Here is a 15,684-nt window from a genome sequence, read left to right as displayed (position 1 = left end):
CTTGTTCTTCTTCTGTTGAGACCTATGAAACTATTCCAGGCACTATTGGGATTATTGGGAGCAGGGCTCGGTTGCTGGGTCCTTTGCCTCTTGCCTTCGTTCCCGATTATAGGACAGTCTCCAGATGATACCCTGAAATTTTGGTGCCGATACATCCAAAAATGTGCCCCCTGCAGGAACATCCCAGAAATTTGCCCAAGAATCTTTGTTCTGCATTGAGTTTTCTGCATTGCTGTCAATGGGGGTTGCAGGGGGGGGGGGGGGCATTTCTGAAGGCACAGTCTCAAAACTTTCAGAATCTCATCAGGAGACTGCCCTAACGATACCCCCCAGGTTTGGTGTAGTTTGGTTCAGGGGGGTCAAAGTTATGGACCCTCAAAACTGTAGCCCCATCTCCCATTAGTTCCCATTGGAAACAATGGGGGATGGGGGCACCCCCTTTGGGAGTCCATAACTTTGGACTCCATGAACCAAACCTCATCAAACCTGGGTGATATCATAAGTAGAGTCTCGCAAAGATACTCTGAAATTTTGGTGCCGCTAACCTAAAAACTGCGCCCCCTGCAGGCCAAAAACAGAAAACCACTAAAAATACCCAAAAACGAACCCTGCAGTTTTGGGCAGCTGCCCACCTTGCCAAACTACTACTACTAATACTACTACTACTGCTTCTGTAGCATGTGAGTAACAATGAAGATAGCAAGGTCAATTGTTAATTCATTGTTACTAAATATAATAATATATTAGTGCAGCAGGAATATGAAACAAAAATATATTAATAAACTGTTGCACTACAGCTGTCAAAACTCAATAAACTTTTTTAACAACTACTGTGTCTTCTCTTTGTCTAATTTATTTGATTGTATATATAATCAATATAATCGCATAATTCATGCGAAAAATCTTCAAATTCAAAGGTAACATTCAAAGGTAAGTAACTATTTACATCCAACATTCAACATTCAAAGGTAAGTAACTATTTACATCCAACATTCAACATTCAAAGGTAAGTAACTATTTACATCCAACATTCAACATTCAAAGGTAAGTAACTATTTACATCCAACATTCAACATTCAAAGGTAAGTAACTATTTACATCCAACATTCAACATTCAAAGGTAAGTAACTATTTACATCCAACATTCAAAGGTAAGTAACTATTTACATCCAACAAGTAAATGACTTATATATCAATTGCAGTGCGGAATATATATAACAACTTTACAACTGTACAGTCTTTAGACAGGTAAGTGTTCAATATATTGTCCATTCAAGTCCAGATGTCTTCAGATTTTTTATGATTCAACTCTCCAGCAATTATCTTCAAATCATCAGGAAAACGCATTGCGCAAAATTCACGTTTTTCACAAATTTCTTCAGCCTCAGTCCTTCAATTATGGATTTAATTTATACAGGGTATAAATTGTATGGGTATCTACAGAACAAATTCAATATATAGTACAATTTCAATATACAATAAATTACATGCTCCTAATTCTATGCCCGTTATTGTTGAACTTACATCTCCTCTATCCTGTGTGTGGAATGGATTCTTTTTTCCATCCAAAATAAACAACTGCTGCATACCATTGATAAACTCAAAAAAACTATTTAACCAATGGCAACAGGATATAAGCAGATATATTTTTTTGGCGGGGGGGGGGGGAATCCCGAGTGAAATATAAAAACTTAATTGCACATGGATTTTTGGTAAAGTGTAAAATACGGGAACTCTTGGGAACTTGTTAATTACAAACGTGGCTACTTTTGTAGAAATCCATCCCGCAATTTCAGCTTCTTGTACAGCTATCTGTATTATTCTGGCTATTTGTTGTGTGGGGTCTCCAGCTAATTTGGTGTAACATTTATTGTCATTAAGCTGTCGGCATGCCTCAGATATATAATCGTCATAATTTTGTATGACGATAGCGCCGCCTTTATTGGCTTCCTTAATTATTATGTCTTTATCCGATCTAAGTTTCTGCAGGGTTCGTAATTCTTCTCTTGAAAAATTTAAAGCGTCCATGATATCTGCGTTCTACATTTTTCATGTCTTTCAAGACTAATCTTTCAAAAGTGGCTATGGATGGATCAAAAACTGGGGGAACACAGGAAGATTTCAGGGCCACTTGCCCTGGACCTGTTTTTAATCTTTCTGTCGGCTGTTCTGCAAAGAAAACTTTTAACTTAATTAGCCTGATAAGTTTATAGAGATCTACTCTTGTCTGGTAAGAATCGTATTTAGGAGTCAATACATAGCCTAGTCCTAAATTAAGGACTCTAGTCTCCATTGGGGTAAGTGTTCTTGATGATAAGTTCACCATCAGGTTTTCCTCCGACCTCGCCAAGCGGAACGGAAAAAAGATGGTGGTGATCTTTCTCTTGTACTCCGTCAGTCTGATCTTGGTTCCCTCTGGAGGTAAAGGATCTCTTCTACCAAGCCGCTCATCCTCTCCCGAGGAGGATTGTAATTCTTCTCTATCAGTAACTTCATATTCTGATGAGATATACCCATCAAACCATCTCACTCGCTGTCCTCGCGGTCTAGGTCCCTCTTTATCACATTGCCATCGGTATACATGATTACTTTGATAATCCTTCTGATCCCTGAGGAATTTTTTGTTTTTAAATTCCAATAGTTTGTCTTTAAATTGGGTCAACTCCCTTTCTAACGTGTTTAATCTCCCATCTAACCAATCTTGTCCCATCTTAGTTTTTAATTCTGCTTCTAATGTTTTTATCTCATTGCTCAACCTAGCTTCTTCTTCAGTGGCCGTTTCTATTAAAAGGACCATAGATCCATCCGTAGCCACTTTTGAAAGATTAGTCTTGAAAGACATGAAAAATGTAGAACACAGATTTCTCAGGCAACCTAACACTAACCACACCCTGTGTCTCCTGGAGTCAGGAAAGCATTCTATCTAGGAAACAGGCAGAAAAACTTCATGATCGTGGCCTAAAATATATCCCCCCCCCAACCTTTCAAGAATTCCACTGGATGAAGAGTTCTGGAAAACTCAAACACATAGCAAACCTTCTTCACGGTAGAATGCTCTTCCTGGGTCGTAGTGCCTACCTAGCCCTGTTTCCCCTGCCCCCCTCCCCCAATTCTGTTCGGATGTAAAAATACACTTTGGCATAAATGCTCTTGTATCAAAGTACCATATTCAATAACGCACAAAATAATGATTTTGACAAAGGCAGACCGATAAAATGAATAACAATTCTCATACTCCTTCGGATTATATTCTAATGTGGAACCATACCATTTTCTCAACTGCTCTGCCGCAACTAACCAAAGTATTATCTTCCTACAGAACAGAGTCTAATTGTTCTAACTATGTGAGTCACCTTGGGGATCCTAACCATGTGGAAAGATGGCATAAATAAAATAGATAAAAATAATGAATGAAAAACAGTACACCGTGTATAGCAGAGAACAGGCACAACTAGCTTCCTTGAGCTAAAAGCCAACCACCTGACGTGTGAAGAAGCCTGTGGAAAATATTGTCATAAATACAAGCTGACAGCTTCTGAGGCTAGGCTGCACCTGACCCCAACACCTGAGAGCTATCAGCTAAAGTCAAACTGAAGCCACAAGTTCTCACATTGTCCATTAACCCTAGATATACTCACCGTCACTTGCGTTCTCTGCACGGGGTTCAGACATCTGGGCTACAGGCTGAGCAGACAGGCCTGCAGATACTTGTGGGAGGGGCAGAAGACCTTGGCTGAGCTCACGACCCGACGGAGACACCAACTGACCAGAGCGGCTTAGAAGGGGTAGCTTCTGCTTAGCTTCTGTGGAGCATCGAGGAGCCACGGCGGGAAGGGAAAAGAACAGTGTTAGCAGGTAATTTCTTGTTACAGAGGAGACAGGTCTAACGAGGTCCAACAAGTTCAGCTCACCGGATCTGGGAAGGTCACACTTGAAACATTTCTCTCTGCGCTTGAAATTCTGCACTCCACGCTGTTGAGAGAACGCATACCACGTTGCATCTTAATTTGAGCTACATGCGCAGTATAGAACTCTCCAAGAAGCATGCCAACCCCCCCATTGTCTGCAGAACTGCCCGCTCACACAAACTTGTACGTTGGTCTTGCCATCAATCTTCAGGGTTGTAAGTTCCTGTCCTGGCAGGCCTTGCCTGCCTCGTTTGCCCTTAAGGCTGTCAAGAAACACTTGAGATCCAGATTCCACTCCAGTAGCAGCCTGGAGACCAACATGATTTTGGGAGCATAAACCTTTCTCAGATACATAAACCTTTCTCAGATACTAGCAGCATGCGACGAAGGGAGCTCTGATTCTCAGGTGCTTAGATCCCAAAAAACCTGGTTGGTCTACAAGGTGCTACTGGCTGGCATTGAGCTCTTCCCTGCAAACCAACATGGCTACCCTCTGAAACTATCTTTGAGGGACACTTAGTTAATCCTTTTGATAAGTTCTGGTGTGTTCTGGTCTGAGAGATTCACTAAGACTGGATGGCACATTATGAACAATGCTCACGCTAAGGGCAGTAAGACAACAATGGGGATGTCCTATGTACTCATTATACCGACCAGGAGTGGCTGGCTGGCTGAGTAGACCATGAGCGAGCTGCCAGGATATCTGACCCACAGGGGGCTTGAACTCCTGACCATGGGAGTGGCAGTGCAAGCACTTAACCACTACGCCATGCGGCTCCTGAGTAATACAGAGGAGTCAACAATGTCAACCCTGGGGATAAGCTAAAGGGAGAAGAGGTGGGCAGAGGAAGGGGGGTGATGATGAGCCATGGCAAGTGCCCAAGAGCAACGCCCTCGAGTCCAAACCTCGTACATCGTTCTCAATGGCCGACTGGAGCAGCATCCTCAGCCTCTGGATGCTGTTGGCCCTCTGCTCCTCCTCTGTTCGGTAGGTCCAGTCCCCCTGAAACCCCAGCGGATCGTTGGGACTATCCTGGGCAAAAACAGCAGGAGAGAGGGCAGGATCAGCACGGCGGAGGCACTGGGCAACCTCAACAGGTAAGAAGGCATGCTGCACTGGGCAAGACCTAAAGTCCCAGCACTCGCACTGGCAACCTCAGCCCCACCACGCTTGCCTCTTCTTTCAATGGACGAACCAGGATGCCAAAAGTTCCGGGCAGCTCAAAGCTACGTCCCAAGTCCAGGCCCCCTTCCGTCACCGGGGAAGACTGTTCCACCATGTTTTCTTCATACAACCCACAGTATGAGAATTCGCATTCATTTTTACACGCTGCCTGTCTCAAAACCATTGTTTTGTGCACTATTGAACATGGTACTTTTGATAACAAAAGCATTTATGTGAAAAGATATTTTTACTTTCAAACGGATGGGGAGGGAGCAGGGCTAAGACCAGTGGTGGGATCCAAAAAATTGAGTAACAGGTTCCCATGGTGGTGGGATTCAAACAGTGGCGAAGCGCCAATGGGGCTGGGCGGGGCACGATGGGAGCGTCGCCGGGCATTCTGGGGGCGGGGCATTAATAATTTCTCTGTTACTGTAAAAAAAAGTTCCTAATTTCCAGCTGGTATCTTTCTGTCCATCATTTAAACTCATTATAGCAAGTCCTATCCTCTACTGCCAACAGAAACAACTACTTCTCCTCTAATTGAATGCCTGTCAAATACTTAATACTTTCAAATACTTCATTTTGTTTCTAGAAAACCAAAGAAGGAGACTTTCCTTAAACAAGGAACTTTACCATATTTCTAAAACATGTTTTTAAAACAGCCCAACAGGGAGAATGATCCCGTTTTCTACCTTCGCTAACCAGCCACATAGGAAACAACAGGACTTTATGATTTTTGGACCTAATGGAATTTCTAACGGAAAAGCAGACCCAGTTAGTAACCCCGTCTCGGCACACACAAATAATTAGTAGCCCACTCTCAGGAACTGGTGAGAACCTGCTGTATCCCACCTCTGGCTAAGACCTAGGCAGAGCATTCTACAAGAAAGAAGGTCCAGCATTCCTTCTTCTGTGGTGGAAGAATATACAATCCTACTATCATCTTTTTGTGGAACAGATTATAAATGGCAATCCTTATTTGCTGAGAACCGGCATGATATAGTGGTTCAGAGCAGGTGGACTCTCATCTGGATAGCTGGGTTTGATTCCCCTTCCCCTCTGCCCACGTGAGCAGTGCAGTCTTATCTGGTGAACCAGATTTGCTTCTGCATTCCTGCTGGGTGACCTTGGACTAGTCACAGTTCTCTCAGATGCATCTCAGCCCCACCAACCCCCTCAGATGTCTGTTGTGGGGAGAAGAGAAAGGAGGTCTTTACAGGAGAGAAAGAGATTATGGAAGGTTATGAATCCAAACTCTCCTTTCTCAGGCAACCTAATACTAAACACACCCTGTGTCTCCTGGAGTCAGGAAAGCATTCTATCTCGGAAACAGGCAGAAAAACTACATCATCATGGCCTGAAATATATCTCCCCCCCCAAACCTTTCAAGAATTCCACTGGATGAAGAGTTCTGGAAAACTCAAACACATAGCAAACCGTCTTCACTGTAGAATGCTCTTCGTGGGTCTTAGTGCCTACCAAGCCGCAGAAGGCCATTGCGTTCACATCCTACATGTGAGCTCCCAAAGGCACCTGGTGGGCCACTGCGAGTAGCAGAGAGCTGGACTAGATGGACTTTGGTCTGATCCAGCTGGCTTGTTCTTATGTTCTTATGTTCTTAGCCCTGTTTCCCCCGCCCCCCTCCCCCAATTCTGTTCGGATATAAAAATACACTTTGGCATAAATGCTCTTGTATCAAAGTACCATATTCAATAATGAACCATATTCAATGGATCCTGGCTTTGCCAAGGGTGAGGGGGAGCCAGTAGGTTCCCTAGCTATGCCTCTGCCTAATCATATAAGTAGTCACTCAAATTTTCTCCTAGCTATTTTCTTCATTAAGACTGGATGGCATATTATGAACAATGCTCACGCTAAGGACAGCAAGACAACTATGGGGGTATCCTATGACAGTGGTGGCAAACCTATGGCCACACACACATCTAGGCTAGCCTGGGCTGCTGGGCTCGATTATTAGCATTAAACCTAAGATCTCGTTTTGGGAAAGCAGCGTTGGTAACCCTGTTAAACTCCACTGATTTTCATGCGAGGAACTAAAGCGCAATCCTTTACCTGGGAGTTAGCTCGGTTGCTGGCAATGGGGCTTGCTTTTGAGTTGCTTCAAAGCAAAGCCACCGACTACCACCAAGCTTACTCCCAAGTAACACACGCCTCGGAGCCAACTGTTTTTCTAAACTAAAACCCAAGTATTCAGGTTAAATTGCTATGTTGGCACTTTGCGATAAATAAGTGGGTTTTGGGTTGCAATGTGGGCACTCGGTCTCGAAAAGATTCGCCATCGCTGACCTATGAGATGAAAACCTGACAAATTAAGGCCTATTTCCCACATCAAATGTGAAAATGCAGACAAAAGAATGTTTACAATAGTTCTAAGTACAAAGTTAACTGTACCTGCCAAGTGGAGTCGACTTCAGATGAATTGCTCGTACTGCTCTCCTGGAGAGAATGTTGAATAGTATAAAGAGATGGCATGGCAGAGATGCAAAATCAGAAGTGGGAATGCAAAGGGCTGAGGGCTACGTTCAGTTCTAATTTATGCCTACTGCCCAAAGACTCCACCAGTCATTACATCCTTCCAGAAGTGTAGCTGGGCCATACTGCGCCTGGTGCACACTCTGTGTTTTCCGCCCCACCTCCGCAGTGCCCCGCCCCCACACTTCAGGCTGAAAACGGCCTGGCGGGAACTACACTTCCCATGAGACCTTGGGGCTCGCAAGGTTTCCTAGGAAGTGTAGTTTCCACCAGGCCGTTTCCAGTCTGAAGGGAACAGGTCACTTCGCCAGCCTGCATTGTTTCAATAAGGCAAGGGGGCGTGGGGGGATTTTCTGCCCCTCAGGCGCGTACCCAGTGCAATGCGCACCCCCGGTCCCCTGGTAGCTCCACCACTGCATCCTTCCAAGCTGAAAAGGATACACTACTTGAGGGACCTGAGCAGACCACAGGATCCCACCACCCACAGAAGGATAAAGTTCCTCATGAATATTGTCCAAAGGGTTTGCCTCCAACTTTACCTCCACACTGTGTTCCTCAGAGGAGTCATCATGGTTATCGTTGAATTCCTGGTTGTCGAAATCTTGCAGATAGGATTGATAATCCATATCTCTGCAGTTGTGGTCTCTCTGGCTACGGCCTTCACCTTCGTCCTGGCTACGGTCAACAGCACCATAGCAGTCAGTCCCATTTCCATGACCACGTCTAGAAAGTATGGTAGGAAGGGAATCTCTCAGAACTACCCTGTGGAACTGTTGCTGATACTGATGATGAGGCAGAAGTATTCCCTACCAAGCCATTTCCTAAGGGCCTCCTAGCCAAAAATTGGACCACCACAATAGTGTGACCATCCGTCCCGTTTTCGGCGGGACATTCACGCTTTTTAACAATTAGTCACGCATCCCGAGGCGTTTAAAAAAAGTCCCGAGTTTTGGAGGCTGCAGCCGGTTTGTTGTTAAATTTTCTTCAGTTCGGAGAACCGGTTGTTAAAGATTAACTTCAACTCCTTTGATGAATCTTCCTCAGGGTTAATGATTAACTTCAACTTCAACTGACCCAGCAAGTCTGTTAATGATTAATCCCCCTCCCTTCCATGAGAGTTAGTGGTGAGAGGCTCTGTTTTTAAAAGGAACTTCTGCGCCTGCTTAAGGATCTCCCACATGTCAGCGAGGTGGGGGGTGGGGGGTGGGGGGAACAGCCTGGCTGAAGAGGATCAGAATTCTGCAAAGCAGGAGCCACCCGGCACATGAAGAGTTAAGGTGATTTCTGCTTGATCAGAGTCAAAGGAAGCCCCTCTGCGGGAGCAGGCGGCCTCGAGCAGGGAAGCCCCTCTGCCCGAGAGAGAAGGTGCTTGCCTTCTCCCGCGGGCAGAAGGGGAATGGCAGCGGCGTTGGCCTGCTCGGGGTCGCCTGCTCTTGCGTTGCAGGAGCAGGCGGCCTCGAGCGCGAAGGCCCTCTGCCCGAGAGAGAAGGTGCTTGCAACCTTCTCCCTCGGGCAGAGAACTCTTTAGCATGGCATTGGCAACACCTGCTCGGGGAGTGCAGCCACCTGCCACTGTAGTCAAGAATGCCACTGTATACACCTTTTTTTTGTTTTATTGTAGGGGCATTTTGTTTAAAAAAAAAAAGCAGCAGAAATAAGGTCTGTATGGCTGATTATTCACTTGTGCTCTGCTCCACAGCAAGGATACATTTCTTTTGGGCCTCGCTCCCCCCCCCCCATCAATGGTGTCCCTCTTTACCAATGTTAAAATCTGAGTGCGCCACCTTACACCCACAAGTTAAAGAAACAAAGTGGTTTGCTGGGTACATTTAAGCCAGATGCTCAGGGACAAGTAGCCCCATTTTGAGGCAGAAGGAATGATGCAAAGCTAAGCAAGATTTTTTTAAAAAAACCTCAAACCTACTCCAGCTAAAATCACCAAGGAAACAGCAACTAGGATGGTCTAAAGAACTGTCCTATAGAAAAACCAGTGGTACCAAGAGCAACCTACAAGTACTGTCCAATGACTGAGAAGAACGAATAACCTCTACGCTGCGCCTGCAACCCAGTATCAAAGTGTTGATTCAGAAACTCTCCTCACAGCACGGGGGCTGCTGTTTTACACAGCTCCAATCAAGTTTAGATGCAGGGATGATCTTGGTGATGCCAACGACAGAGCTCCTTTCTAGTCAAATGGCTTCTGCAGCTTGAGGAAACTCAGCCCAGAGCCTGAGCACAGAGTTCAGTGCTGCAGCTCTGCCCCTCTTGCCAGGGGGGGGGGGGGCTCATTACCATATGAAATCTCCGCCCAGGGCTGTGAAAAGCCCACCTCTTTTTTTCTACACACCTATGAAAGGGGCTTCACCTGTGTTGACATGTAAAGGGACATATCAAAGTGATGCAATCCATCATCTCTTGAGGATGTACCACTCATTGATGGCTGAACCATTATATGTACCATTGAATGTACAGGTTGCCTTCTCTGCTTCTGCCTTGGTCAGATGACCTTATATTTTGCTGCAGCTTAATAAAAATAGATGTATTCTTTAACACCTCTATTTATTTATTTATTTATTTATTGGTTGGATTTATAGGCCGCCTCATCCACGAAGGGCTCGAGGCGGCTCACAACATACTATACACCAACAATCCATAAAATACATAATAGAATCTCATTAAAAAAAACCATTAAAATCATCAGTTAATTTAAGAGCAGCAACAATTTACTTTAAAACTAAATAGCTGTGAGGGGTTAAAGGCAAGCAAATTAACAATTGGCAACAATCACACAACGAAGTAAGCCCGATCTAAAAGGCCGAGGAGGAAAATGTCAGGGCCCAAAGATGGGAACCAAGGCCCACTGGCAGATAGAGATAGGTAGCCTTCAGCTGGGGAGACAGCAAAATCCAGCTGTGCCAGCCTCCTGCAAAGCCCGGTGGAACAGCTCCGTCTTACAGGCCCTGCGGAACTCACCAAGGTCCCGCAGGGCCCGGACAGCTGGAGGGAGAGCGTTCCACCAGGCAGGGGCCAGGGCCGTAAAGGTCTAAAGTCTTTTACTGGGCTCAAGTCTTTGGAGACCAGATCTCAGCTCCAGCAGTGGACAGACAGCTGAGCCAGACCTTTTCTGCTCCTTCTGCTGCCGAGGGGGACCACGTGCCTGCTTCCGGCAGGAGGCCTCCCAGAGCTCCAATCTGGCTTCCAATCTGAGTAGAAGGAGAAAAGGCTCAGCTGGGAAGATGTCTCACGTCGGGACTAAGAACCAGGCAGTCTGGAGGGATGACCAGAACATCACCTGGCACACGTATGTCACAACTGCGTTTTTGGGCAGAGGTGAAATTCTGGCGGGGGGGGTGGGATGTGAACTGCAGTCCATAACATCTGGAAGGCTGCGAGTTTGACACCTGTGATTATACTAATAATGACTACAGAATTCAAGAGAATAGTTTGAAAGATGCTCAAACATCTAAATACAAAACAAAAGACTTCCTAGGCTTCACACGCATGCGCGCACCATCTTATCTGGCTGTTTCTCAGATCTGCCACCGAGCTTAGCTGTCCAGACTTGAGCGTTTGTGTTTTCCAAATGCATGGGTTAATAACAATATTGAACCAAACGGATTGCTCAGTGCTCCCTGAAACCCCAGCTCTGCCCTTAGTTTACTGGGTTTGCCTTAGACAAGACACTCCATCTCAGCTCAGTGGCTGGAAATCCACTCAGCTGTCCTCAGTCAGAGCCAAGCCTTCCTTCTGGGCTCTGACTCCAGCCTGGTGGAATTCATCTTGACATCAGACCCAGATCCTGGGAAACGTATTGCAGTTCTGAAGGCCTGTAAGACGGAGTGATTCTGCCTGGCTGCCTATGGTGGAGGACAGCAAGGGTGGTCACTGAGATAGCCTCCCTCCTCCCCTTTAGTAAGTTTTTAGTATTTTTTCCCTTTCCCCCTCCAAGCATGGATCCTGCCCCCATCTCTAGACTCTTTAGAATTACAATTTTAAAAGAAGAAAAAGCACATTTCTAGAATGTGTCCAATGCATGTTTCCAACGTTAACTCACCTGCTGGTGTTCTCCTTTGGCCCCCAGCATTCCCGGGGGGGAGGTGGCAAGACGTCCATGGGCACTCCAATCTGTGAGAGAAGACAAAGAGCAACAACATAAGAACATCAGAACATAAAAACATAAGAAAGAGCCTGCTGGACCAGACCAGAGTCCATCTAGTGCAGCTCTCTGCTACTCGCAGTGGCCCACCAGGTGCCTTGGGGAGCTCACAGGCAGGATGTGAAAGCAATGGCCTGCTGCTGCTGCTGCTGCTGAGCACCTGGTCTGCTAAGGCATTTGCAATCTCAGATCACGGAGGATCACGATTGGGAGCCATAGATCGACTTCTCCTCCATAAATCTGTCCAAGCCCTTTTTAAAGCTATCCAGGTTAGTGGCCATCACCAGTGGCGTTCCTGCCTAGGGACAGGGGGTACCCTCTGTCCCCTGGCACCCCCCATTTGGTCAAATGGGGGGGCGCCAACATTTCAGGGTCTTTTGTGTGTTTTTAAAGTTTTTAAGTGTTTTTCACGTTCCGGGGTGCAGGGGGCGCATTTTTAAGGCTAGCACCACCGAACTTTCAGGGTACCATCCTGAGACTGTCCTGATGATACCACCCAAATTTGGTGATGTTTGGTTCAGGGGAAGCAAAGTTATGGACCCCAAAAGGGGGTGCCCCATCCCCATTGTTTTCAATGGGAGCTAACCTGAGATGGGGGCTACCCATTTGAGGGACCATAACTTTGGTCCCCCTGAACCTAACTTCACCAAATTTGGGTGGCATCATAAGAATAGTTAACAGATGATACCCTGAAAATCTGGTGCCACTAACTTTAAAAATACACCCCTTCCAGGCACCCCAAGAAATCTGCCCAAGATTCTTTGTTTTGCAGTGACTTTGCTCCATTGTAGCCAATGGGGAATTTCTGAGTGTGTAGGCAGGCTGCACATTTTTGAAGATAGAGGCACCAGACTTTCAGGGTGGCTCCAGGAGGGCCTCCTGGTAATAGCATCCAGGTTTGGAGACCTTTGCTTCTGGGGGTTCAATTTTATGGGCCCCTAAAAGGCTTATTTTGTTTCCCCGCTCCTGCACATGAAAGCCTGTGGGCTGAGTTCTCTCAGAACTCTCTCAACTCCCCCCCCCCCCCACTCCAGAAGCAAAGGTCACCAAGCTTGGATGCTATTACTCAAGGCCTCTTGGAGCCACCTTGAAAGTCTGGCACCTCTATCTTCAAAAATGTGCAGCCAGCGCTTACACACTCAGACATTCCCCAGAATCTGCCAGGCTCTTCAGCAAGTTCTGTGGTGGGAAAAATTACTTTTCCCCCCATAGACTTCAATGGGACTTTCTGTTATTCCCAGATGGCTCTGTGGTAGAGGTTTCAACAGGAGGCACTGTGGTAGGTATCTTGCTCGGGGTGGGGGCATTTCCTGTAGCTGCTGGTGTGAGTCTCCTGAAAGGAACCAGCCAAATTTGCTAAAATGTGTGTGGAAGAGGAAAATGCTGTGGGCACCGAGTTGAAGGTGAACCTGATGCCCACAGCATTCGGCCATCACAGGCAAACTTCAGCATAAGTTGGCTGGTTCCTTTCAGGAGACTCACACAAGCAGCCCTGCAGGAAATAAGTGCGGGGGCACTTATTTCCTGCAGGGCTGCTTGTGTGAGTCCAGAGAAAGACCACTACCACAGTGCCTCCTGTTGAAACCTCTACCACAGAGCTGGGCATAACGGAAAGCTCCATTGAAGTCTATGGTGGGAAAAATATTTTTCCCACCACAGAACTTGCTGAAAAGCCTGGCAAATTCTGGGGAATTTCTGAATGTGTAAGTAGTGACCACACATTTTTGAAGATAGAGGCGCCAGACTTTCAAGGTGGCTTCAAGAGGCCTTGAGTAATAGCATCCAAGCTTGGTGAGCTTTGCTTTTGGGGGTGGGTGGGGGTGCTGAGAAGTTCTGAGAGAACTCAGCCCGCAGGCTTCATGTGCAGGAGCAGGGAAACAAAATAAGCCTTTTGGGGGCCCATAAAATTGGACCGTCAGAAGGAAAGGTCTCTATTACCAGGAGGGATTCCTGGAGCCACCTTGAAAGTCTGGTGCCTCTATCTTAAAAAATGTGCAGCCTGCCTCAGAAATTCCTCATTAGCTACAATGGAGCAAAGTCACTGCAAAACAAAGAATCTTGGGCAAATTTCTTGGGGTGCCTGGAAGGGATGTATTTTTAAAGCTAGTAACACCAAAATTTCAGGGTATCATCTGTTAACTATTCTTATGATGCCACCCAAGTTTGGCGAAGTTAGGTTCAGGGGGACCAAAGTTATGGTCCCTCAAATGGGTAGCCCCCATCTCAGGTTAGCTCCCATTGAAAACAATGGGGATGGGGGCATTCCATTTGGGCATCCATAACTTTGCTTCCCCTGAACCAAACATCGCCAAACTCAGGTGGTATCATCAGGGCAGTCTCTGGATGATGCCCTGAAATCATGGTGCCACTAGCTTTAAAAATGCACTCCCTGCAGGCCAAAAAAACACCAAAAATACTCCCCCCCCCCAAACCCAAATACCTTGCATTCGCATTTGTTCATATTTGGGCAGGACATAATCAGACAATTTTTGTCCAAATGTGCCGAAATTTGCCCAGATTCCAGCCGAATCTGCTATTTGTTTCATCTGAATCTCCAACCCTCAAAAGTGATGCTGCTTCAGGGTGGGGGAGAATCCACTCCCAAACAGCATCACTTTCAATTTTGTTTTAACCGGGGACCCCAGATTCTCCCTTTAAGGTAGATTTAAAAGAAGAATCTGAGCTCCCTAGTTTAAACACCATTGAAAGTGATGGGCTGTGTGCTGGGGAGGTGGATTCCACTGGGAGAGTGTTTTGTGAGAGATGAGTGCTGACATTTGTTTGGTAAATGTTTTGCTGGGGGTGATTTGTGAGAGATTTACATGCTTAATACCCACTTGCACTGGCTTGGAGTTGTTTTCTCAGATACTAACAACCTCACTTTCCATGCTAAGGAGTTGTTTGTGATTCTCCGAGAATTAGGAAAAGAGTTGGTGGGGAGAGAGCCATGCATGTTTTGCTGGGAGTGGGAGGTGTTTTGTGAGCTGGTGCAAAAAATCATTGTTTGGTCATGGTTGGGGAGGGTGGCCGCCGATATGCTGGGCCGGGGAACTCAGGTTTTTTCTCCGGGCACCAGTTTGCCTAGGTATGCCCCTGGCCATCGCCACCTCCTGTGGCAGCAGATTCCAAACACCAATCACACGTTGTGTGAAGAAGTGTTTCCTTTTATTAGTCCTAATTCTTCCCCCCAACATTTTTCAATGGCTGCCCCCTGGTTCTAGTATTGTGAGAAAGAGAGAAAAATTTCTCTCTGTCAACATTTTCTACCCCATGCATAATTTCACAGACTTCAATCATATCCCCGCTCGGACGTCTCCTCTCCAAACTAAAGAGTCCCAAACGCTGCAGCCTGTTCTAGATTACACTACTTGGACAATCCTGATCCTTCTCTCTGTATGATGTTTCAAAGGGGGGGGGGTTGAGAGAGATAGACAATTAGAGATGGAAGAACGATAGTTGGACACATTATGCTTTCAGACACCATATGCACCCCCCTTCCCCTGGTAGCTCCACCACTGCATCCTTCCAAGCTGAAAAGGATACACTACTTGAGGGACCTGAGCAGACCACAGGATCCCACCACCCACAGAAGGATAAAGTTCCTCATGAATATTGTCCAAAGGGTTTGCCTCCAACTTTACCTCCACGCTGTGTTCCTCAGAGGAGTCATCATGGTTATCGTTGAATTCCTGGTTGTCAAAATCTTGCAGACAGGATTGATAATCCATATCTCTCCTGCAGTTATTGGTCTCTCTGGCTGCTGACCTTCACCTTAGATCACACTGGCAGCTACGGATTCAACAGCACCATAGCAGTCAGTCCCATTTCCATGACCACGTCTAGAAAGTATGGTAGGAAGGGAATCTCTCAGAACTACCCAGAGGAACTGTTGCTGATACTGATGATGAGGCAGAAGTATTCCCTACCAAGCCGTTTCCTAAGGGCCTCCTAGCCAAAAATTG

General features: G+C 46.2%; 1 protein-coding gene across 1 annotated transcript; it reads right to left on the bottom strand.

The window, feature by feature from the left end:
* Nucleotides 1–917: 917 nt before the first annotated feature.
* Nucleotides 918–15,450, bottom strand: LOC125444842 (RNA-binding protein 10-like). The gene is made up of 7 exons (XM_048517567.1): nucleotides 15,364–15,450; nucleotides 11,621–11,691; nucleotides 8,106–8,289; nucleotides 4,822–4,941; nucleotides 3,912–3,972; nucleotides 3,639–3,803; nucleotides 918–1,437 (listed from the first exon to the last, which is right to left on the bottom strand). Exons 1-7 carry the CDS (start codon nucleotides 15,448–15,450, stop codon nucleotides 1,397–1,399), a joined length of 729 nt encoding a protein of 242 aa, XP_048373524.1. The 3' UTR covers nucleotides 918–1,396.
* Between the last annotated feature and the right edge of the window lie 234 nt (nucleotides 15,451–15,684).

This window comes from Sphaerodactylus townsendi, linkage group LG15, assembly GCF_021028975.2.
Source record: "Sphaerodactylus townsendi isolate TG3544 linkage group LG15, MPM_Stown_v2.3, whole genome shotgun sequence".
NCBI classification, from domain to species: domain Eukaryota; kingdom Metazoa; phylum Chordata; class Lepidosauria; order Squamata; family Sphaerodactylidae; genus Sphaerodactylus; species Sphaerodactylus townsendi.
This window is presented reverse-complemented; position numbering and strand designations above follow the sequence as displayed.